Source organism: Dendronephthya gigantea, unplaced genomic scaffold, assembly GCF_004324835.1.
Source record: "Dendronephthya gigantea isolate DGI-Jeju-01 unplaced genomic scaffold, DenGig_1.0 000115F, whole genome shotgun sequence".
Classification (NCBI taxonomy): domain Eukaryota; kingdom Metazoa; phylum Cnidaria; class Anthozoa; order Malacalcyonacea; family Nephtheidae; genus Dendronephthya; species Dendronephthya gigantea.
The window spans coordinates 313,503-336,767 of NW_021163125.1; the positions used below are offsets into that span (position 1 = coordinate 313,503).

Below are 23,265 nucleotides of genomic sequence, written 5' to 3' on the forward strand. Positions count from 1 at the left end.
AAGACCATATTCGGATGATTTAAGCTGGAGAATGGTTTATCAACGACTGTTTTACGAAAGAATCATCGACGAAATTTCAGCACAGCTATTTGTTTGTTCAAAAACCGTCTATCGTACTCTCAGCACCTTTTGAAACACGGGTGATGTGAAGCCTTGCCGTATGGGTCGCCCAACAGCGAGCGTATCTTTATTCCCACACGAAGAATATGTTATCATGGACTGTTTACTGCGAACGCCGCAAATACAGTTGAATGAGATAGCAAGCTATATCATTAATGCTACTGGCTCTGCATTTGGCCCGGAGACACTGTGCCGAGCTCTCTATAGGCTTGGAATAACACGCAAAAAGGTACGAACATTATGACATTATTTAAGTTGGAATATATACTTAATACCGTATGCTCGAAATCATATAACTATATTAATAAGAAGCAAACCATTCCACCTTTTTTCAATTTATTACAAGATTCTAGTTGTTCTTTATCAACTCTTCAAGCCAGATTTTCTTTTTCAGATGCAGAGAATTGCCCTTCAGCGAAGAAACAATATTAAGCTACAATTCATGGCCGAAATCAGCCTTTTTGACCCAAACCTGCTTGTTTTCCTCGATGAAACAGGCCTTGTATGTACTAAATAATACCTTACTGTAACTGGATTGCACAATCTAGTAGATCTTTTATTTATTTGGTTCTACGTTTTAAGGATGAACGAATTGCTCGGCAATATGGATATAGTGCTCGTGGGATACCGCCTGTTGCATTGTGAGCGACTATAGCTATGCACGGTGGACACCGCGCTATTCCATTATTTCGGCAATATCGTGTGATGGACTTTTTGCGAACCGTTTGTTAAAGAATCCTAAAGAAAGATTTGAAACACGCTCCTTTATCCATTTCCTTGACGAACAGCTTTTACCAGCTATGAATCGATTTGATGGGGAAAACCCGCGATCCGTTCTCGTTATGGTTGAGATTTGAATATAATTAATGCAAATTCGCTGTTTTAACATATGTCTCAAGGGATGACTGAATTTGTGATCATGTTTTGATCTATTAATATCTGTTTAAACAAAACTTGTTGATGCACAAAGATGCAACTGCTAAAACTAATACTATGCATATTTGTTAACAGATAACCACCCAACACATCATGTTCAAGAAGTTGTAGAACGAGTGTACGAAAGTCCTGATTTGAATCCTTCGAAGAGGTTTACATATAGCTTGCTATCTCATTCAACTATATTTGCGGCGTTCGCAGTAAACAGTCCATGATAATATATTCTTCGTGTGGGAATAAAAATACGCTCGCTGTTGGGCGACCCATACGGCAAGGCTTCACATCACCCGTGTTCCAAAAGGTGCTGAGAGTACGATAGACGGTTTTTGAACAAACAAATAGCTGTGCTGCAATTTCGTCGATGATTCTTTCGTAAAACAGTCGTTGATAAACCATTCTCCAGCTTAAATCATCCGAATATGGTCTTGGCATTTTCTAATCGTTCACCTTGCTTTACTCGAACTCGCAATTAACACGCTTGTACAATCCCACGCGTGTTGATGCATAATAATGTCACGTGATCGATATATACATATACTTGCTCAGGACAACCTTTTTGACAACGACAGTATATATATATATATATATATATGAATGTACCCAACATTTAAGGACGACTTTGTTCTAAGCCAATCAAGCAATTGATGGCATTTTCACTCTTAACTAATAAGGATTGCCCGAGATGTAGAAAATCAGTATTGCCACTATCTCACGTCTATATGTACAGGGACGCCGCGTATATATTCATACATTCGTGCTGACATACCGTATAAATAAATCATGCAGTCGGGCATATAAAGAATATATGAAATTAAAGCCCTCAAAAGAACAAAATGTCTTTGTTTTCATCTCATTAATCTAAAACTAAACTACGGATAGAATGCGTTTAAATCTAAAAATTCAGAAATTAAACCTGATTTTATTGAGTTGCATGAAGTTGCGCTATATTTATCCGAGGCTCCGAGCATGGTTTAATTGAATTGTTTTATGTCACGGCTGTTCTAATGATAGAAAAATGCTATACTGTCAGACAGATTTACCTAGACAAATCAATCACGCGAAGATAATATCATGATAGTGTTCGCGATAATCCCAGCCGCTAGTGTTAAGATTTTACTTTGCTCCAGATACGTTTCTGATTAGTCTACCAACTAAAAACTATGATTTTTATTCGTAGAGTGAAGGTGTGCCGACAACACTAGTTTTTGACTGAATCCGAGGAGGAGTAATATGTTATCTCGCAAAGGAAAGCACCATGACTTCAAGCTTTAAAAAATATGGATGATATCGCGGCGTCAAAAAATAAGCAACCCAACCCTGTTGGCGATAAACAAAAAGAAATAAAAGAGGAACTCGAAAAAATTATTGAGAGAGTGGATGGTGATCATGGTAAGAATTATGGAAAATTTCTCAAAATATACCGTGGTGCAGATAGACGTATACTTGGAAGAATGTACCGAGCAATGGAACCTACATTTCTCTTTACATCCTCCAATTTAATTAGTTAGTTTGTCCACAAACACGATGGAAAGGGGAGCGCAACAGCTTATACACCAATTACTACACAGGGTAACTTAATGACTAAGATTATAATCATACTAATCATCTTAACCATCTTATTCATCTTAATCACCTAATTATTATTTAAAATCTTAATATTCAATTCATGCAATAAAATAGGGAATTTACTCCATTATAGGCAATTTACTCTCGCCAATTACATATTTCTTTTCAGTTCTTTACGATTTTGCGATCTTTACGATCGCACTCGAAACCTATATATTTTCCTTTAACATTTTTAACATTTGCAACAGATGAATATCTAGATGAAAATGACGCCGATACCGATTTAAATAGCATGACGACAATCAGGCGGATTTTGCTGGGTGCTGCAGTAAAAGAAGGTGAGCTAAAAAAGGTAAAATATCTTGTTGAAAACGGCACCGGTGTAAATGAAAGGGATACTGACGGGTGGACAGTGCTGCACAGTGCTGTTACTAATGATGGGTTAGAAATTGTAAAATATCTTGTTGAAAAGGGCGCTGATGTAAATGGAAAGGATAATAACGGGTGGACAGTATTGGACTGGGCTGTTACAGAAGATACGCCAGAAGTTGTAGAATTTCTTGTCGAAAAGGGAGCTGATGTAAATGGAAAGGATAAGTACGGGTGGACAGTGCTGCACAATGCTGTTGCAAAAGATAGGCTAGGAATTGTACAATATCTTTTTGAAAACGGCGCAGATGTAAATAGGAAGGACACTAGCGGGTGTTCGGTGCTGCATGCTGCTGTTACTAAAAGTACGCTAGAAATGGTAAAATATCTTGTTGAGAACGGTGCTGATGTAAATGGACATGATAATGACGGGTGGTCAGTGCTGCACGCTGCTGTTACTGAAGGTACGCTAGAAATAGTCAACCATCTCATTGAAAACGGCGCCGATGTAAATGGCAAGGATATTTACGGGTGGACAGTACTGCACAGTGCTGTTACTAGAGGTACTTTAGAGAAAGCCAAATACCTCGTTAATGATAATGATGCTTGTGCAATAGAAATTGTCAAGTATTTAGTCGAAAAAGGTGCTGACATAACTTTGAACAGCAAAATCGGCACCAGTACTCTTGGATTTGACGTCCTGAAGATAGCTGTTGTAAATAATTCAGTTTTTTTGGTGAATCTTTTGTTGGAAAAGAACATTGCTGTGTGGAGAGCTGGAACATGGGCTGTTGAGGGAAGGAAAATGAATCTTCTTGAATGGAGCATTTGCCATGGTCATGATGAAATTGCAACTATCCTCAAAGGATCCGTAAGTCATCGTGAGAAAATTCAGAGGTTAAAAAGAATGAACTGTAACCAGTTAGAGAAGGTAACATTTCAAAAATATATGAAGTTATGTTAAATGAGTGTGAGTAAGTCACCAATGTTATTAGGTTTAATAGGGAGTTTACGATCTACGATGCTGCAGTTTAAAAACGAATTCCCATGGACATTCAACAGCAATTTATACTCGTCAGTGGCAAAATTAGCCTTACTCAGGATGAAGAATATCCGCCATATTTCGGATTCTTTTAATTTTCTTAAACAATGTGAAAAGTATTCTTTAGAGTACACCATCTGTAGAGTAAATTTTCCTCGTGACGAGATGTTACGCTCACATATTCGTCATCGCGTCATCGCCTAATTACGTCGCCAAACTGCGACTAAGCAATTAGATTTTGTTCGTCAAGCCCCGTCTGGCCAGGATGACGTAATAATTATATGGATCTTGATCAGAGTAATTTAAATTTAGAATATTTAATATTTACATGCGCAATAACCATCTAAATGCGAAAGCTGAGAGACAAAGTTATTTTGAAATATACAACATGCCTTTTGCTAACATACCAAACAAAGTATTGTATTAATTTTGGTTTTTGGTATAAAATTCTAGTTGCTAAAATTTGATGTCTTCCTTCATTTGTATTCGTTCTTGCCTTTTCCCTCCCATAATAATTTTTTTGTCGCATAGACTGAAGTACCGATGCAGGCTTTTGTCGCAAAGAATCAATTCAAAATTGGCGACGGTTGTGGTGGTTCACGTGTCTATGTTGGTCTCATGAGGGATGGAAGTGAAGTTGCTGTTAAGAGAATTTTAGTACAAAGTGAGGATGACACAGTTGAAAATGAAAAGGAAATCATGACTCTCATAGAGACGAGCAGATGTCCATTCATTGTAAACTATCGATATTTTCACCGTGGGGAAGACTTCATGTATCTTATTCTTGATCTTTGCGAAGAAACCTTGAGGGAACTTGTCCATGCATCCAGTATTGAACATCTACAAGAGCATGGTCCACGAATGATTTGGGAAATTCTATCAGGACTTGAATTTCTTCATGGTAAAGGAATATTGCACAGAGATTTAAAACCATCAAACGTCCTGGTTGATATCGCATGTCGCATGAAATTGGCAGACTTTGGAATAAGCCGCGTTCTTAAAGACGATGAAACAACAGTTAAAACATTTGCTGAAGGTACTCCTGGATGGGTGCCACCAGAAGTAATTGAAGCAATAGTGAAAAAAGAAAAGAGTCGTTTCAAAAAAAAATCAGATGTCCAGGTAGCGGGTATGATTGCTTTCTTCATCTTAACTAAAGGTGAACACCCTTTTGGATCTTCGTTAGATAGAATGAATAATATTTTAAAAGGAAACCCTGTCTATTTGAAAAAACTTGATGATCTCGAAGCTCAAAAGTTTGTGTCGTGGCTGATTAATCACAAGATCGATGATAGACCTTATGCTGACGAAGCATTGTGTGATTCTTTATTTAACGAGACAAATCCTACATTTTGAAGAATTATTACATTTATTTCCTAAACCTCTATGTGTATAAAAAAAATTGTGGACTTTGGCATCTCATACTCCTATGAACCGTTCTAAAAAGGCTTGAAGAACAATAAAATTTCAGCTTTGGAACCAACAATTGTTAAAGAGTATCCTCAGTTTAGGAATACTAAGATTTAATCAAAGTTATACCAAGCAAAGTGCAAATTCAAAATGATTGAAAAAATCCACTTTCCGGTGGATAGCGCTTTACGACATTCATACAACCGACCCTGTTGTTGAAGAGTTAATCGGAATTGATCGTAGCTAGTTATGAATTTGCGTAAAAACATAATTGCCTTGGTTTCTTTTTTCAAACGAAACATTTAACGACGTATTTTCTCCAGTACAGGGATATTTATTTCAAATCGTCCTCAGTGAATAAATAAAGAAATGAACTCAATTTCCATAGAACGCAAATAAGCCGCGCGCGCGAATAGTTCCTTTAAAGGTCGCAACAGACCGGACGCAATGCGGGAACACGACGCGAAAGTTGGGTTTTCAGAAGCATATAAATTAAATTCTGGAAGCAAAATTTGGAAACTATGGACGCCAGAGGAGTCAAAATGTTTTATTGTTATGTAATCTACAAGAATATTATTATGATACTTTAAAATTTATTTGATTTTGAAAAATTAAACACCTTGAAAATTCGCACCGCGTTGCCAACTCGCGCGTCCTGTCTGTGTGAGCCTTAAGGCGATTCTTGTTTTTTCAGGCCCATCACGGTCTCATGAGCAGATTTTCAAAGGCCGCTTTGCCGAGCGCATGAAGCGGACAAAATGCGGTGACCTTTATGCGGTACAAAACGCAATATAAAGACGAAATTTGTTGTAGATAATCTGTGTTGTTAATCAGAGAAAAACAAAAACGTTTTCAGGTTATGTAAAATTTTGCCGAGATAGAGCGCTTATATTTATGGAATTATAGCAGTATAAGCAGTTGCGCCACGTCTCTGGCTCCAGGTTTATTCTGTAACTGAAGCAGTTGAGCTGCAAACTGGAAATCGGATATGCCAGGCACAGACTACACTTGGTTTTGATAAAACGTATGACAAAGATTATTTTCTCGAATATATTTGTTTCGGTGTTGATGTTGTATGGAGACTCATTATTATGATGTAAAACATAAACCATTGAAGGTGGGTAAGTAGATTATAATCATACTAATTTCCTTCAGTTCGGCAGAACTCAGAAGCGACTAGAAATCATGTTATTATGAATGATCAAGACGCGTCGCATATTTTGCGCGTCGCATTCGTGTGAGGCATTTGTGCGTCGCGTGATTGCCATATACTACACGAATTTTATATCAGTGACTTAACAGCGTTAATGTTAGATAGATAGATAATTTATTAAAAGCACATTGCAGCTTAGAGCTGAATTAACCTCAGAGGTCTATAGTTTGGATTTGTAGTAGGAGTATTTTCATGTTAAATTAGGTTCAAACATGGCAAACATTTATAAACTAGACCTAGACGCCTGCTCTAGCGTAACTCCGGCGTTCGTGATACTTTGGTTAATTGCAAATCTTCTAGATCTAAACATAAATACTGCAGTTCATCTTCACTTAGAAGCGCAAGGAACCTAAATGTCGTTGAATATTGGGACAGCACAACGTATTTTAACAGTTATAGAAATTCCGTATCTAAACCAACCTCGTCCCCAGGGTCTTCTCTGTGGGCGGCGCGCGGTTCGGGGCAACGAAGGGAAGAGTCGAAGACCCTGTGAAACACGTAGGCCTGTGAAAGGATACCGGGTTTTTGCGGATACAAGACCACATATTTTGTTTATTCTATAGCCACGAAATACCTTATTTTTCTTCTTAAAGTCGTTAAACGTCTATTTTTACAGGTAGGTGTCGATAATCTCATATTTATTTAATTTTTAGTTCATATATGGCTTCGATTCACAGTACTGTCAGCAGCGAAGCGAGCTCGACTTTTAGTCAAAGTTCAATTATCATTATTGTCATTCAATTATATTGAATTATTATTAAAAGTCTATAATCTGAACTTACTCCTTACTTACATCATGTGTGCATTAGGCTACTGCCAGTAGTTGTGGGCCCTGCCCTGTGAGCACTACTCTGACTTATGTCATTATGCTCCCCTTTATAATTTGGTATTGTGGTATGATTAGGGATATTGTGAATAAAGTAATATATTATGCTTTTATAGCAAATCGGCTAAATTTTTAAACCAAATTTATTTGGGTTTGTCATAAATTATGTCTCTTGATTGTGGTATATATAATATAAATGGTATTCATTCTGCATTTCTTTTTAGGTTTAAAAAAGTTCAACATCCACAGCCGAGAAAGTTTAGTTTTGCGGTAGAAAATTTCTTCTTAGAACTTTAGTTTGATGGAACTTTGTTAAGAAAAAAAATATCTGAGGGAAATAACTGAACGTGGAAGACTTGTTATCCTAGATATTCTAGTTGATATAATTCATTGAAGCTGTTTAACCATGCAGTTACATTGTTTTGTGTTACATTGGTATTATGTTAATTGTCAAGTATTTCCACGAAGTTTTTCAACTCATGTCTAGTCACTCCTCCATATTGATTATTTTCATGTTGTTACAGCTTTCAGGTTAATTGAACAATAACAACAGGAACTTTTTAGTTAATTGGTTTTTAGTTAATGACGCGGTAACTCAGACTAGTCCCTAGTCCTCCTTAGCGCGTCTTGCATTCTTGTGACGTCACCTGTTTGAACGCGCGGGAGAGGACTAGCACAAAATGTTTTGAATTCTTACAGCGGATTCCGTTTGACAAAACAACAAGCGTTTGCAACGACATTTGAAATGTCACATGCACTGTTTCCAAGGAATGGGCGAATTGTGCTTTGCCATAGTTGCAGTGTTGTTGAAAGAAAGTGCTTTAAAAAAGTGACTGTAGGATCGCCCTTTCGTATTAACTTTCCACATTTTAAAATACCGCAAGCGTTTCGAATATGTTTACATGCAAGATTGCGCTAAAACCGTGGGACATTTCAAAATTCAAACGTCATATTCAAAACGACGCAACATGCGTTGCGAACGCTTGTTATTTTGCAGTGAACCGGAATTCAAAATGGCGTAAAATTAGTCGAATTATTGATCCTCGTATCAGCTCATATCGTCATGCAGCTTGTTGAAAAAAATGTGAAAAGTTTGATCATTGGAGACGAGGCAACGGGTAATTTTTTTATACATCTTGTATAGAAATTATCCTATGCATGTATTATAATTTGTATGCTTGCATAAGCGCAATGCAAATTCCACAGATGCATAGACATCAGCTTATTGAAGTAATAATAACTCCTATTATTATACATTTCGTGTGCATTGTCGTTCCTGATTAGTCTAAAAGCACCGGTTAATTCTCAATATTCTGTATTTATTCCTTTAATAAGGAATCTCTGGGTCTCTCCTTAAAGAAAATGCTAGACCTCTCCTTTATGAAACAACTGTGTTTCTCCTTTAGGAAAAGGCTGGGCTTCTTCCTTGTAGGAAAGGGTTAGGTTATTGCCATTAATTACGATGTTTGTTCAATGGCTGGTTTAAGTATAGAAATCGGTTCAAATAACGCTTCGAAATTAAATTACATTTAGATAACATTCATTGGTACAAGTACTCATTTTTACATTTCTAACGTTTATAATAGAAATTGACAAGAAACAAGAAAGTGGGGAGTATTGGTGTTTGCAAACAAGATCCGAAACATTTTCAGGACGACGGAATAGCTTTTATTTCAGAGTCCAATGCAGTCTCCATCATTAGTTATAGTGAAATTTTTGGTTAAATACTGTGGTGCTGACATTAGTTGCAAGGATGAGTTGGGGAAAACCGCTTTACATCATGCTGTTGGTGTTGGCGTAACAGAAATTGTCAAATATTTTGTTGAACAATGTGGCGCTGATGTAAATGGAATGGATAAAGGAGGGTGGACAACGCTGAACTATGCTGTCACTACAGGTATGCTGGAAATGGTAGAATATCTTGTTGAACAAGGTGCTGATGTAAATGGCAAGGATACTGACGGGTGGACAGTGCTGCACTCTGCCGTTAAAAAAGGTGCTCTAGAAATTGTTAAACCACTCGTTGAACATGGCGCTGATGTAAATGGAAGGGATACTAAATACGGTATGACTGTGCTGCACTACGCTGTTTATAAAAGTAATCTTGAAATGATAAAATATCTTGCTGAAAATGGCGCTGATATAAATTGCAAGAGTTATAACGGGTGGACAGTGCTGCACTATGCAATTACGAAAGAAGCGCCAGGAATGGTAAGATATCTTGTTGAACATGGCGCTGATGTAAATGGCAAGGATGCTAACGGGTTGACAGTGCTGCAGTGTGCTGTTACTAAAGGTACGCTAGAAATGGTAAAATATTTTGTTGAACATGGCGCTCATGTAAATGGCAAGAATTATAACGGGTGGACAGTACTGCACTATGCAGTTACGAAAGGAACGCCAGAAATGGTAAGATATCTTGTTGAACATGACGCTGAAGTAGATGCCAAGGATTCTAACGGGCGGACGGTGCTGCGTTCTGCTGTAGATGCTGGTGCATTAGACATTGTAAAGTGTTTAGTTGAAAAGGGAGCTCTCATAACTCTTGAAAGTGAAACTCTTGGCATTAAGATTCTGAAGATGGCTGTTGTACAAAACTCGATTGCTTTGTTCAATCTTTTGTTGGAAAAGAACATTGCTGTGTGGAGAGCTGGAACATGTCTTGTTGAAGGAAGGCAAACGGGTCTTCTTGAATGGAGTATTCACCATGGTCAGGATGAAATTGCATCGATCCTCAAAAGGTCCGTAAAACATCGTAAGAACATTCAAATGTTGGAAGCAATGAATTGTAACCAGTTAGGAGAGGTAAAACTTGAAAAATATTTTAAACATATATGAGGTTGCTTTAATGACCGTGCCAGTAACCAAAATTACTATGAAGTTTACGATCTACGACTCGGTAGCTCGATAACACATGCACATTTGGATTCTGTTGGTAATGTGTAGCATCTTTAATGGTTTGTAGCGAACTCCTACTCGCTACAAGACTGTGACTGCACAATTAAGTTTCGTCCACGTTTAGTCAGGCTTGCGTTTTGTAGCTACAAAGTCTTGGGAAAAACCGCTGAATATAGCACGTGAGCACCTACAAATACGATACTTTTTATGTGTACAAGCCGAAGTCTCTTTTCTTCACTGGTGTAACGTTTAACGTAGGTTGGCGATTACTTATCACACGCCATATTATAACAGCGCGCAAGAAAAAAGTCGTATTACTCAGCTATTATCCTTCCTATATTACTAAGCAAGTTTTTCGCGTAAAAATATTTGTTTGTGTGAATGTGAACTCACCATTGTTACGAACACCAGATACACCCAATGATGGAAAATAGACTACATTTAGTTGTAACACGATTTGTCGTGTAATCATATTCACAATAGCATGTGATTGTTCTGTTTCAAAAAGACTTATTTCAATACTTCAAAACCATTTTACGCTTCGTTAAATCTCGGTAACCAGGCTCATGTGAGCAAACGCTAAAGAGCGACAAAAGGTTTTGCATATAGTCATATTGAGAACAATACAATAGAACAATAGGAAAATTTAATAAGCCAATCAATTCCTTTTGTTCAGGGTAAAACCCTAATTAATAAAATTTTTCGTTAATTCTCGCGTTCTTAATGTTTCTTAGAAAAAAATATTCACGATCCATTATGTTTTTCTGCTAAAATATTATGTTTATATAGTACCTGAAATTTATTGATTTATTGTCCTCATTTATTTAAACACTCTAATTAAATGTTTTCTGGATCTTGCTTTTTATTTCTCACCGTAGAAAATTTATGTTGTTTCTCTCAGACTGAAATACCGATGCAGGCTTTTGTCGCAGATAACCAATTCAAAATTGGCGATGGTTGTGGTGGTTCACGTGTCTATGTTGGTGTCATGAAAGATGGAAGTGAAGTTGCTGTTAAGAGAACTTTAGTACAAAGTGAGGATAAAACAGTTGAAAACGAAAAGGAAATCATGAGTCTCATAGAAACGAGCCGATGTCCATTCATTGTGAACTATCGACATTTTCACCGTGGGGACGACTTCATGTATCTTATTCTTGATCTATGCGAAGAAACCTTGATGGAACTTGTTGATGCATGCAGTATTGAACATCTTCAAGAGCATGGTCCACGAATGATTAAGGAAATTCTATCAGGACTTGAATTTCTTCATGATAAAGGAATATTGCACAGGGATTTAAAACCATCAAACGTCCTTGTTGACATCGAAGGCCGCATGAAATTGGCAGACTTTGGAATAAGTCGTGTCCTAGAAGACGACGAAACGACAGTTGAAACAGATCCCAAAGGTACTCACGGATGGATGCCACCAGAAGTAATTGAAGCAATAGTGAAAAAAGAAAAGAGTCGTTTCAAAAAGAAATCAGATGTCCAGGTAGCGGGTATGATTGCTTTCTTCATCTTAACTAAAGGTGAACACCCTTTTGGATCTAGATTAGATCGAATGAAAAATATTTTAGAGCATAATCCTGTCAATTTGGAGAAACTTGGTGTTTTCGAAGCTCGCAGGTTTGTGTCTTGGCTGATAAATCACAAGATTGGTGATAGACCTCGCGCTGACGAAGCATTGATGGATTCTTTTTTATCAAGGAAAAGAAACATTGCGAGAACTATTCTGAAAAGTTAATTTGAATTAATTGTACATGTTTGCGTAACTAAGTATAATCACCTGGATTTCTTTTGGATTCAACAGGGACGTTTAATGAAGATTAGTCGCTATAAACTTTATAGTAGAGAAATTATAGGAACTTCTCCTTTTTGATACTTGCTTGTTTTAGAAATACATGCATGTAGCACCCTTCGCCATTTTCAACCAAGAAAATAATCTGCTGCGCCTAGATTAGCTGAGAATATAAGTTTATCACCGTGCGAGGGTACTAATTTAGTTCAGATATTTACACCCACGATATGCAAATGCGAAATCAAAGTTGCCCGCCATTATGCAATGGACCTCACGATATATAGTTTGTTCGAGATATTGTTTTTGACACGAGAACATTCGAGCGAATCGTGTAGTGTTCTTGGGACGGTTGTATAAAACTCTTAACTGCATTTAAGTAGCTAAATCGCAGTTAACTAAAAAATACGCGATTCTGATTGGCTAATTCTGCCACTAAGTATAGTTAGAAGTTAACTACCTTTTTATACAACCGGCTCCTGTTTATTATATGGACTAAATTAAGAGTGACAAAAGTAAATAAAGTGCGAAAGACCATTGTAAAAGCGAATAGTTTTAACATTATAGCCTAAACATTAAAGTAGAATAAATTTTACTGATCTAAAGATGTCTTTTAAGTGTTTTCGTTTGTATATCCAACGTTAGTTTTGTTTTATATAATACGCGGACCGGACATCCATATATTGTATTGTCTTGTGGTGTCATTATAGAGAGACATGGTCTGCAAACTCGCTTAAAGCTTTGTTTCATCCTTCCATGCATGCTGAAGACAAATATACCGAAAAAATCTGCACGCCAAAGACAAACATGACCTTGTCCTCCAAAAACGCCTTATATAACTACTTTTTGCTATTGGGGGAATCCCCGTTCCCGGCAAGCATCATCAGTTTCATGTAAGATTTTAATTGGTTGATAAAAATGATGAAATATGGAACGAAAATTACAAAGATATCTTCTCAAATTATTTAATTTTTTCTCGCTCTTTAGTATGTCATGGGCCTATAGTTTATACGTGGCATTTTGGACTCGTTAATGACAATTATGAGATGATAAACCTATCAAGGCAACTTATAAAGTCGCGCGTTTACACCAGCGGGTATTTTGCCAAACGAATTAATTATTTTGTTTTTGCTACATGAACCGATAACAAATTTGGAAGAGAACATTTAATAAGAACTTCACAAGCAATGTATTTAGCAATATAATTAATTTTGTCCTCTGAGCTTTAAACCAGGGATATATAAAACTTATTAAAACGACTTTTTTAAATTCAGCAGCCCGCTCGATCAAAGTAAATATGTTCCACCGCCCCTGGTCATTATTTTATTTACTATCTTTCTGTATACAGTTTTTATTTTTGTAAAACTTGTGCTGTCGCTATTATTAAATAATCCAAGTGGACAAGCGTTCAAGCCATGTATATTCTATTTAACTGTGGTGTGAGGTCGCTGGTGTGCAAAATGCTTTGCCCAGACTATCGGAAAGTAATACAATGGATCTCCGATTCTTATTAGCTAGTGTGAACCAGGCCTTACACTGATCAATAATTATGTAGCTTATGCATGTACATTCAAATTCATTTGACATTATGTAGACCCTAAAATTCTCTCGACTTCATGGACTACCCTGCATGCGCCCCCTCTTATTGAAGGCGGCAATTTTGAAACATCTCAGTTGCCATAGCAACGAATGCCAAGCAGAAGTTCTAAATAGATTTCGGCTTTAGGTATGTTGCCAGAAGGGTATATTAGTTTTAATCTTCTAGTCAAATTGTTAGATGCTGAATATCTCTGCATGTTTAAAATATGCATTTAAAATTTGGAGAAAATGTTGGGGGGCACTTTAAGTTAAAAACGAAACGTTACCAATGAATTTTTCAAAATTCGATTGTTTTTAATGACTTTGTTAAAATTTATATGTTGAGCTCCTATATTTATTCTAAGGATATAGTAAATAAAGACTTAGTTTTCATGGCGTTTTCTAAACGGTTAAAACGAATTAATGTGTTTTACTAAAAAAGGCTGAGAACTAGTTTCGTTTATCGTTTGCAGTGCGGGGAAATTCCGTTCCTGGTAGGCTGTCTTTCACATCCCAGCATGACTTGTGTTGATCAATTAACAACAAATATCATTGACGATACTTGATTTTAATCGACGTTTACGTTTCTTGGAAACAAAGATTATGAAATCTTTATTTTAAGTATTTGTATTATTTTTGATGCTGCATTCTTGCTCTTTAGGATGTTGCACGATATAAAGCAATAAAGGTAGGATATAATAAATACAAAATAAATAAATATCGTTGTATTATGACATATTTGTGCGAGGCATTGTGTTTTATGTTGTAATTATTTCATTCCAATTAACACTGGGCTGATTCATTGCCACAACACACGAATTTTATATCAGCGACTGAAGCAGATTCATTTTAACCCGAGAGAATTAAACTTTACCTAGAATTAACTTCGAATAGTCAGTCTTGTGGCCTAAATTAGGCGCCAAAATTATGAGAGTAGGCATATTTTTATATTTTGCCTTGTGTCTGCCGCTATAAGCCGATAATTATAGAAAAATCTTTGCATGCCAATCAACGAATTCGTTTGCATTTTTGCTGAAAACCACTAATAATGCATGTAATTGTAAAAATATGAACAAAGTTAGCGAGATTATTTATAAAAGGCTTATTTGATGTGTATATTCATGTACTGGTGTTCACATACCATAAAAACAATCGCCTTTCAACGAAATCAGTCGAGCACAAGACGAATATATGATGATACACCGCTCAAATAAAGCATCTCACGACAGCCAATTGTTTTGGGGAATTAAGAGCTTTATTTTAACTTTATTTTAATTGAAAGCTAGAACATTATGTTTGGAAACGTCTAAATATTCACCGTTAGCAATGTTTTCAACACGGAAGTATGAATGATTAGAATATTTCCGTGTGTGCATGGGGTGAAACCTGACCCTTTCATTTCCAGACTTGCGGAATAGCGGTTGCAAAAGTTTGATACGATTAATCTATAACTGGAACCGTTTATTCTCTTTGCCTTAAGGAGTTTGCCTTAAGGAGCGAGAGATGATATAATTAATCATGCGGTTGTCAACTGCGTTGTATTTTATAATCATAAGTCATAAGTCAATTTGAATATTAATATCAAAAGACAGTACTTTTTGGTTCACCCTGCTGGGCTTGTGTACAAATTTGCATGCCATATAAACTTCCTTTATATCCTTTCAGCCTGGTTTGAGCAAATTTTTCCTAGAAACTAAAATTTCGCATTTCAACTCTAAGGTTATGTATCAATGGCCTTTAGACGACCCCTTTACCAGAGAATACAAAAACTGTGGTATGAACTTTTACTTTCAAAATTTTTGGTTATACAAGAATAAGATTCAAGTTTGCTTTTTAGATAGCGGTGAGCACGTGCCGTTTGGGATAAAATCATAATTGTTTTACAGCAAATATATACAGCTGTTTTACTCACAAATGAAGAATCTGAAGTAGCTGATGTTATCTTGCCCCATGCAGCCAGCGGACGGCGACATGATCACAAGCTTTACATAAACATGGATAATATCACCTGGATTAAAAATAATCATTCCAGGCCTGTTATTATCAAAAAAGGAAGAGCCAAGGAGAAATCTCAAGTAAAAAACATTCAAAACGAAGAATGTGATGATGGTAAGTGTATGCATGTATGCATATAATTTTAAAAAAATATAAGGCCTAGGAAAGATAGCAGAAACGAGTACATACATGGATACCGTCGTCGAAGACGATGCAAAGACTTTCTAGAATTTTCTATTCAACCCAGCACTGAGGAATTAACATTTGAATATATTAAAGCAAAAAAGTAATATTCGTGACATATACGTCGCATTTAAAAAATATGCGCATTTCTTGACATTACCCCAATATAGCTGAAAACACGCACTTTCTGACCAATCAGGGCTAACACTGCAAAGCTCAGCGCTGATCGGTTGAACTAAATGTTTCGTGCAAACACTGAAGTCTTAATTGAAAATATAGATTTTTTGCAAACAAAACCGTGATCACAAAACTCGAAGATTTTTTCATTGCTAATTTTAACACCATCGAAAATGCGTGTTTAACTCCCTGCCTTATGTTAAAAAGAGTGACCCCAAAAAGTTTTTCTTTAACCAATGTTTTTGTTAAACGCCTGTAATACAAAACTTAAAATCATAGCATCTACAACCAACTTTTCATAAGAGTGTCTGATTATAAATTTGACAATTTGTGGCACCGTCGGTGTGCTTAAAAACTGAAATGAATTATACCCTTGGCAATTTAAACAAAGAAAACGATTCCTGCATAGTGTTCCGCTTGATGAAAAATGTAAAAAACCGTCGTCTGAAAAGAGATACAGCCAGTAGGCGTTCGACACGTAAATTTATAGACAAATATTACGAAAAGCAACTCTCAAAAGACACATTCTGAAAAACAAAAGTTTAATATTTTGTAGAGCCCTTGTTCACAATAACGGCCGCCAAACGTTTGGGGTATGTTAAATAAGCTTGTTGAAAAATGTCTTTAGTTCTTTCATATTCGGAGGATTTCTTGCATTAACTAGCATTTCAACTAGTATGTGCCCAATTGGATTAAGGTCAGGTGATTGACTCGGCCATTCTAAAATTCTCACTCTTTTTTCTTGAAACCACTCCTTTGTTTTCACTGCTGTGTGTTTTGGATATAGTTTTCTTGTTGAAAGATCCAACCTCTTGGCAACTTAAGCCTATAATGCTCCCCCTGCGGCCCGTGCTTGATAACTTTCGTGTTTCGTGTTTCGTGTTTGGTGTTTCGCTGATCATATGCCGTTCTTTCTCGAAACCATGTCGTACACTGTTCCCCCCATGTAACGCAATTTTTGTCTTAACCGACAACAGGATTTTTTCCTCAAATCTAATACAGCTGAATACAGGGCACGCCTAATCTTCGTTTAACGCCATGAGTGTCTAATGCTTTTGAAATTTGCCTTCTTGTGATATCGTCAATAAATTGACGTGTGGAACACCTACTCCGTGTTTCTCTTTATAGAGGACAGTTTTTGAATACTTATTATATCTAATTTATATATAACGTCGATGGAGACACCGGAAATCATTTTCTTCATTAAAATTGCGCAATGTCACCTATGTGACCAATACTTTTGTACATTACTATAGTTGCACGCCATTTGGATGCATAAAGAAAATGATTGTCTAAGGCTAAAAAGGTAAAATTCCGGTCACCCGAGTTTTAACGAAGCATGAGATGATTTTAAGGTATCTAAAGTCTTTATGAAACGAAACAAGCACATGCTATGTCAAGAATAAGACGAATGTATAAATATGCGCCCCTCCCCGGCAATTAAGGTCTAGCTACAGCTCTGACTAGGCTATACTCACGAGGCTTGTTGCCCACCTAAAGAAAAGATTTTTATAACGGCTCAAGAGACCCCTCAAAATCAAATTGTCTCATTTTCATATTCTTAACGTTTATTATAGCAACTCATGAGGAGCAAGAAGCAAGTGGAAGTGGATGTGTCTGCGAATACGGTCCGAATCATTTTCAAAACCATCGCATAGCTTCTCGATCATTAGAAATTGTAAAGTATTTCGTTGAAAATTGTGGTGCCGATATACATTGTAAAGATGAGTTGGGCAAAACTGCTTTACATCATGCTGTTCATATTGGTGCAATAAACATTGTCAAATATTTAGTTGAACAACATGACGCTGATTTAAATATCAAGAATGAAAGGGGGTGGACAGTGTTGCATATTGCTGTTACTGAAGGTACGCTAGAAATGGTAAAATACCTTGTTGAGAAAGGCGCTGATGTAAATGGCAAGGATACTGACGGGTGTACTGCGCTGCGCAGTGCTGTAACTGAAGGTAAGCAAGAAATGGTAAATTATCTTGTTGAGAATCACGCCGATATAAATAACAAGGATACTAACGGATGGACAGTCCTGCACTATGCTGTTAGTGAAGGTACGCTAGGAATGGTGAAATATCTTGTTGATCATAGCGCTAATGTTAATGGAAAGAGTGCCCAAGGGTGGACAGTTATGCACTATGCGGTTACAGAAGGTACACGGAAATGGTAAAGTACTTGTTAAACATCACGCTGATATAAATGGTAAAAAAATAATGGATGTACAGTGCTTAACAGCGCTGTTAACGAAGTAAGGTTGAAATGGTGAAATATCTCGTTGAACTGGACTCTAATGAAGAGACAAGAGGATTGACGTAACTACCTCCCTCGAAGCTGCAGTTAGAGGTGGATTACTGGACATTGTCAAATATCTAGTTGAGAAGGGTGCTGATGTAAATGGAAAGGTTGTTGGTGGATTGTCTGTCTTGCACGCTGCTGTCAATGCTGATGAATTAAAAGTTGTCAAATATTTAGTTGAACAGGGTGCTGACATAACTCTGAAAACTGAAATCGACTTTCATACTCTTGGCATTAAGATCCTAAGGAGGGCTGTGGAAAAAAATTCAGTTGATTTGGTCAATATTTTGTTGGAAAAGAACATCGATGTGTGGAGAGCTGGAACACTTGAGCTGCATGAAAGACAAATGAGTCTTCTTGAGTGGAGTAATCACTTTCGTTACACTGAGATTGCAACTATCCTCGAAAAGTCTGCAAAACATCGTGTAAAAATTCAGATGTTGAAAACAAAGAATTGTAACCAGTTAGACAAGGTAAATGAAGAGAAAGGGTACATGCAATCTGTAATGTAAAATTTTCGAATCGCCATATTTCTTACAGTATCAGCAAAATAATTGCAATTGATGAACCAGGCGGGAATTCTAATCGTAATATAAATGTAATAGAGGCTATAATATTTGTATCAGCAAAAGTTTGAATATTTATATTTAACACTATATTAATTCGCTATAATACTAAATGAATATGAGCTGCAGTTTACGTTCATAGCAAACATGCTAAACTTCAAAAATTTTAAATCAAGCAGCCTACTCATTGTTATGAGCGAACCGATGCGCAGAAACCACTGTTACCCCATTTGTAAAATATTTCGAACATATACGAGGCGATTTTCATGAGTTTGCGCATGGTCGCGCTAGAAGCTTAATTGGGGGATGTATATTTGTATATTCGTCTGTACGTCGTATACACAATTGTTCCTATGATACATAAACATGAATATATAAGAACATACACATCCCGCCTCAATTTAGCCCATTGATCATCTAACAAACCGTGGCTTGTTCAAATTATGTCTCCCTGCCAAAATATAACGCAAAAGCTGTTTTAAAATGAGATTTATAATAGCAGAAAATATTTTACTTTTTGCCTCTATTTTCACACGCCTCGATATTTTTCTTCTTCTGATCATGGATAATTTTTTGGCGTTTTTGCAATAGATTGAAATACCGATGCAGGCGTTTGACGCAAAAAAAGAATTCAAAATTGGCGATGGTGGTTATTCTAATGTCTATGTTGGTCTCATGAAAGATGGAAGTGAAGTTGCTGTAAAGAGAATTTGGGTGCAAAGTGAGGACAAAACAGTTGAAAACGAAGAGGAAATCATGAGACTTATTAATACTGACAACTCTCCGTTTATAGTGAAATATCGACATTTTCACCGTGACGTTACCTTCATGTATCTTATTGTTGATCTTTGCGAAGAAACCTTGAGGGAACTTGTTGACGCATGCAGTATTGCACATCTACAAGAACATGGTCCACGAATGATTAGGGAAATTCTATCAGGACTTGAATTTCTTCATGGTAAAGGAATATTGCACAGAGATTTAAAACCATCAAACGTCCTGGTTGATATCGAAGGACGCATGAAATTAGCGGACTTTGGAATAAGCCGCGTTTTAAATGACGATGAAACGACAGTTCGAACCTTTGTTAAAGGTACTCTCGGATGGATGCCACCGGAAGTAATCAAGGCAATAGACAAAAACGAAAAGGGTCCTTTCAAAAGGAAATCAGATGTCCATGTCGCAGGTATGATTGCTTTCTTCATCTTAACTAAAGGTGAACACCCTTTTGGTTCCAAGTTAGATCGGATGAGAAATATCTTAGACGGAAAAACTGTCAATTTCGATAAACTTGGTCCTGGTAGAGCTAGAAGCTTTGTGTCGTGGCTGATTAATCACGAAATTGATGATAGACCTTATGCACACGAAGCACTAGAATGTTCTTTTTTAAATCAAAACAGACCAAATGAGGATCAGCGGTCAGTAAGGGCTTCTTGTGTAGAGAGAGCTTTTGCATTCTGAACCTTTGCGCAAACAAAAAGAATTTTGTGGACTTAGGCATCTCATACATATGTATTCCTTAATATGCACTTAGGCATCTCATATTCCGTAATAATTAAGTAATAAACGTTTTGGTAAAAAATTAATGAATTTCTGAATGAATTTAACGGAATTTCAATGCCAGATTTGATATAACGTACAGGGCTAATAACGAGAATCTAGTACAACTTTTTGAACTTTTTGTCGCTTCGGCAACCTCTTTGTCACTGATAGTCATCGACATCTTTGATAAAGAAATATTAACGTGTATTGCCAAACATAAAAGGGCAAGAAAAATTTAATTCGGCAGGTGTGAATAAACGCTAGGAAACAAAGAAATCAGCTATCTTCGAAGATTGCTCCTTGAATTTTTTTCCTTTCTTTGGTTGTTTCCTTCATAGCCCAAGTTATACATTATCAATCTAAAGGATGAACCAGGTTATTTTTCACAACTTTAATTGATTCTCGGCTTAAGCTTAGTCTGTTCCCATAAACTAGCATAGCAAAGAAATATACACGTAATGTCTCTTGGATACTAAAGGTGCTAATCATTTTTAGGGCTTCCAATTTGTAAAGAGTGTTCGTATAACGCGAAGAAAACGTTAGCAGATATCGATCGTAAGAAATGTTCGCACTTGTCTAATTTAGATACCTCAGCAGTAGAATTACATTGCAAGTTGCATGCAAGGAAAGCTGCAAAGTGAAACACTACCTTCACTTGTTTTATGACGTTTTAATATTGTAATCTGTATTAAATTTACGTAATATAATAAAAAATTAGGAGCCTTTATATAAAATGACTTCATAACTATAAGCCTTCTGAATTCTGATGGAATATGCATCCAAAGAAGAATTTGCAGTTGCAAATGTCACACACATGCAACTGCAACAAAACCAGTTGCCACGTTGGAGCAACGCTGGTTTAAAAGCCACGCGCGTTTTTTAGATTTTGTCCTTTTATAGGAAAGCAACTTAAACCGATTTTACAGGACGAATTATATTTTTTTTCCTTTTCTCCTTTTCCTATTCTACTAAGAAAGTTCTCCTGAGTAAAATAAATCAGAGTTGTATGAATTTTATGTCACCATAGTCACGAAATACGAACCCATCATACAAACCCATGCAAACATGGGAAATTGACGATTTTACACCACCAAAAGCACAATTTGGGGGTGTTAAAATAGCACATTCAAAATAACAGTGTATTAATTAAAGGACATCAATTAACGTTAGTTGGATAGTGTATTGGTAGTGCATACAAATTTTCAACACCAATTTTATTATTAACCCTGATATGTACTAATCTTGCTTAATCGCATGATTAATTTGCATTGTAATCAGAATTGCAAGGGCGTATTTTATTATTCCCGTCTAAATGGCATGCATGTTATGATAAACAAAGTTCTTGTATGTTGATTTAAGAAGCCAGAACTTAATTGCGACTTTAAAGCATCGAAGCACTTGGAACATCGGAAGAACATCGGAAGAACTTGTAGTTTCTCCTTAGATTATATCTATATCGGATATTCTTGTAGCTATATGTTTACATGGTGACAGTCGATGAGTAATTTAGCTTGTAGGTACACCACGTAAGTAGGTCGTGGACCGGTGGTTGCAGTATTAAATACTTACATGGTGTTACCTATGTACAAGCTAAGTTGTAGATACACCATTGCTATATCTATATGCTTGTAAACATTTTGTGTTAAACATTTATCATTACTCCACGCACGGGCACGACCCTAACTTGTATAAAGATCATAGCTAGTTTGTGTTTAGCAATGATCGTACGAACATGTTTAAATCTTGCTTATGAAAGCTATAATGTTAATATAAAATGTTCATTGACGTACAGTACCAAGTTAGTGTTCTGTGTTTGACTTATTCACTCGTGTGCGACGTGTCGATCACATGTTTAAACGGTGAAATGCCAAAGTCCACAAGTATTTAGTATATATTCTTACCTCAAACTTGGCACGGAAGCTCTTCATAACTCAAATAAGGCTACGGTGTGAAGTTGCTGTACCATACGATTCAAATCAAATTAAAATAGTCGGAAAAATGATCCAAAATTTGATAAGTGAGCCACAACCATTACGGGACAGTTATAACGTGAATGCCATCGTGTTTAGTTGTATATGGTTTGCAGGCAAGTCCTGGGTACCATTAGCCTATGGCTTTCGACCTTGACTTAAAAATATGTTAATTAAATGATTGCTATTGGTTTATATGTGCAAAATACAATAAACATGTGACGAGAAAAGAACAATTTTTGCATAAATCTACCTCAACATATTTAATGAGTTGTATTGTGGTTTTATGTTGTCTCCACACCATGTATATTCTATTAACTGTGATTTGTATAACAACACAGAAGACGTTTGATCCCTAGAATTTGAGGGTTGTAATCGTATTTTAGCGGCAAAATTGTCTAAATAAAGTTGGGTGCGCAAATAAAGAAGAACTGACTAAAATCTTTGTTTCACAGTACGCTCAATGATTCGAAGCAATTTCACTTGTCTGACTTAAGCAGCGTTTACACTTCAGGTCCGGACCTGGCCTCATGGACAATGTTCACACTGTCTTCCTTGTTGCTGATATCGGATAGTCAAAATACTTGGAAAAATGCTCCGAAAAGTGGTAATACTATATGTATCCTATACAAATCATACTATTAAGTTAAAAACTTGTCAGGATTAGGTAAAACCTGTTCACATTACCAAAATCTTGCCCCAGGTTAGGTCCAGGCCACCTTCTGCTGTTGGCCAGGATTTTGCGGCCTAGACCAGGTCAGGCCTGGTCTAG

The 23,265-nt window shown here is 36.5% G+C and overlaps 4 protein-coding genes across 4 annotated transcripts; all 4 read left to right on the forward strand.

The window, feature by feature from the left end:
• The first annotated feature begins 209 nt into the window (after positions 1-209).
• LOC114535263 lies at positions 210-1,249 on the forward strand. Its single transcript, XM_028556639.1, has 4 exons — positions 210-349; positions 515-622; positions 703-761; positions 1,132-1,249. Exons 1-4 carry the CDS (start codon positions 215-217, stop codon positions 1,133-1,135), a joined length of 306 nt encoding a protein of 101 aa, XP_028412440.1. The 5' UTR covers positions 210-214; the 3' UTR covers positions 1,136-1,249.
• A 3,327-nt stretch (positions 1,250-4,576) lies between these two features.
• Positions 4,577-5,389, forward strand: LOC114535288 (serine/threonine-protein kinase/endoribonuclease IRE1-like). Its single transcript, XM_028556659.1, has one exon. It carries the CDS (start codon positions 4,577-4,579, stop codon positions 5,387-5,389), a length of 813 nt encoding a protein of 270 aa, XP_028412460.1.
• A 4,673-nt stretch (positions 5,390-10,062) lies between these two features.
• Positions 10,063-12,124, forward strand: LOC114535289 (serine/threonine-protein kinase/endoribonuclease IRE1-like). The gene is made up of 2 exons (XM_028556660.1): positions 10,063-10,287; positions 11,282-12,124. The coding sequence occupies exons 1-2, from the start codon at positions 10,063-10,065 to the stop codon at positions 12,122-12,124; spliced, it is 1,068 nt and encodes a 355-aa protein (XP_028412461.1).
• A 3,592-nt stretch (positions 12,125-15,716) lies between these two features.
• Positions 15,717-21,669, forward strand: LOC114535290 (2-5A-dependent ribonuclease-like). The gene is made up of 5 exons (XM_028556661.1): positions 15,717-15,862; positions 17,686-18,273; positions 18,452-18,888; positions 19,573-20,167; positions 21,019-21,669. Exons 1-5 carry the CDS (start codon positions 15,748-15,750, stop codon positions 21,162-21,164), a joined length of 1,881 nt encoding a protein of 626 aa, XP_028412462.1. The 5' UTR covers positions 15,717-15,747; the 3' UTR covers positions 21,165-21,669.
• Positions 21,670-23,265: the final 1,596 nt, after the last annotated feature.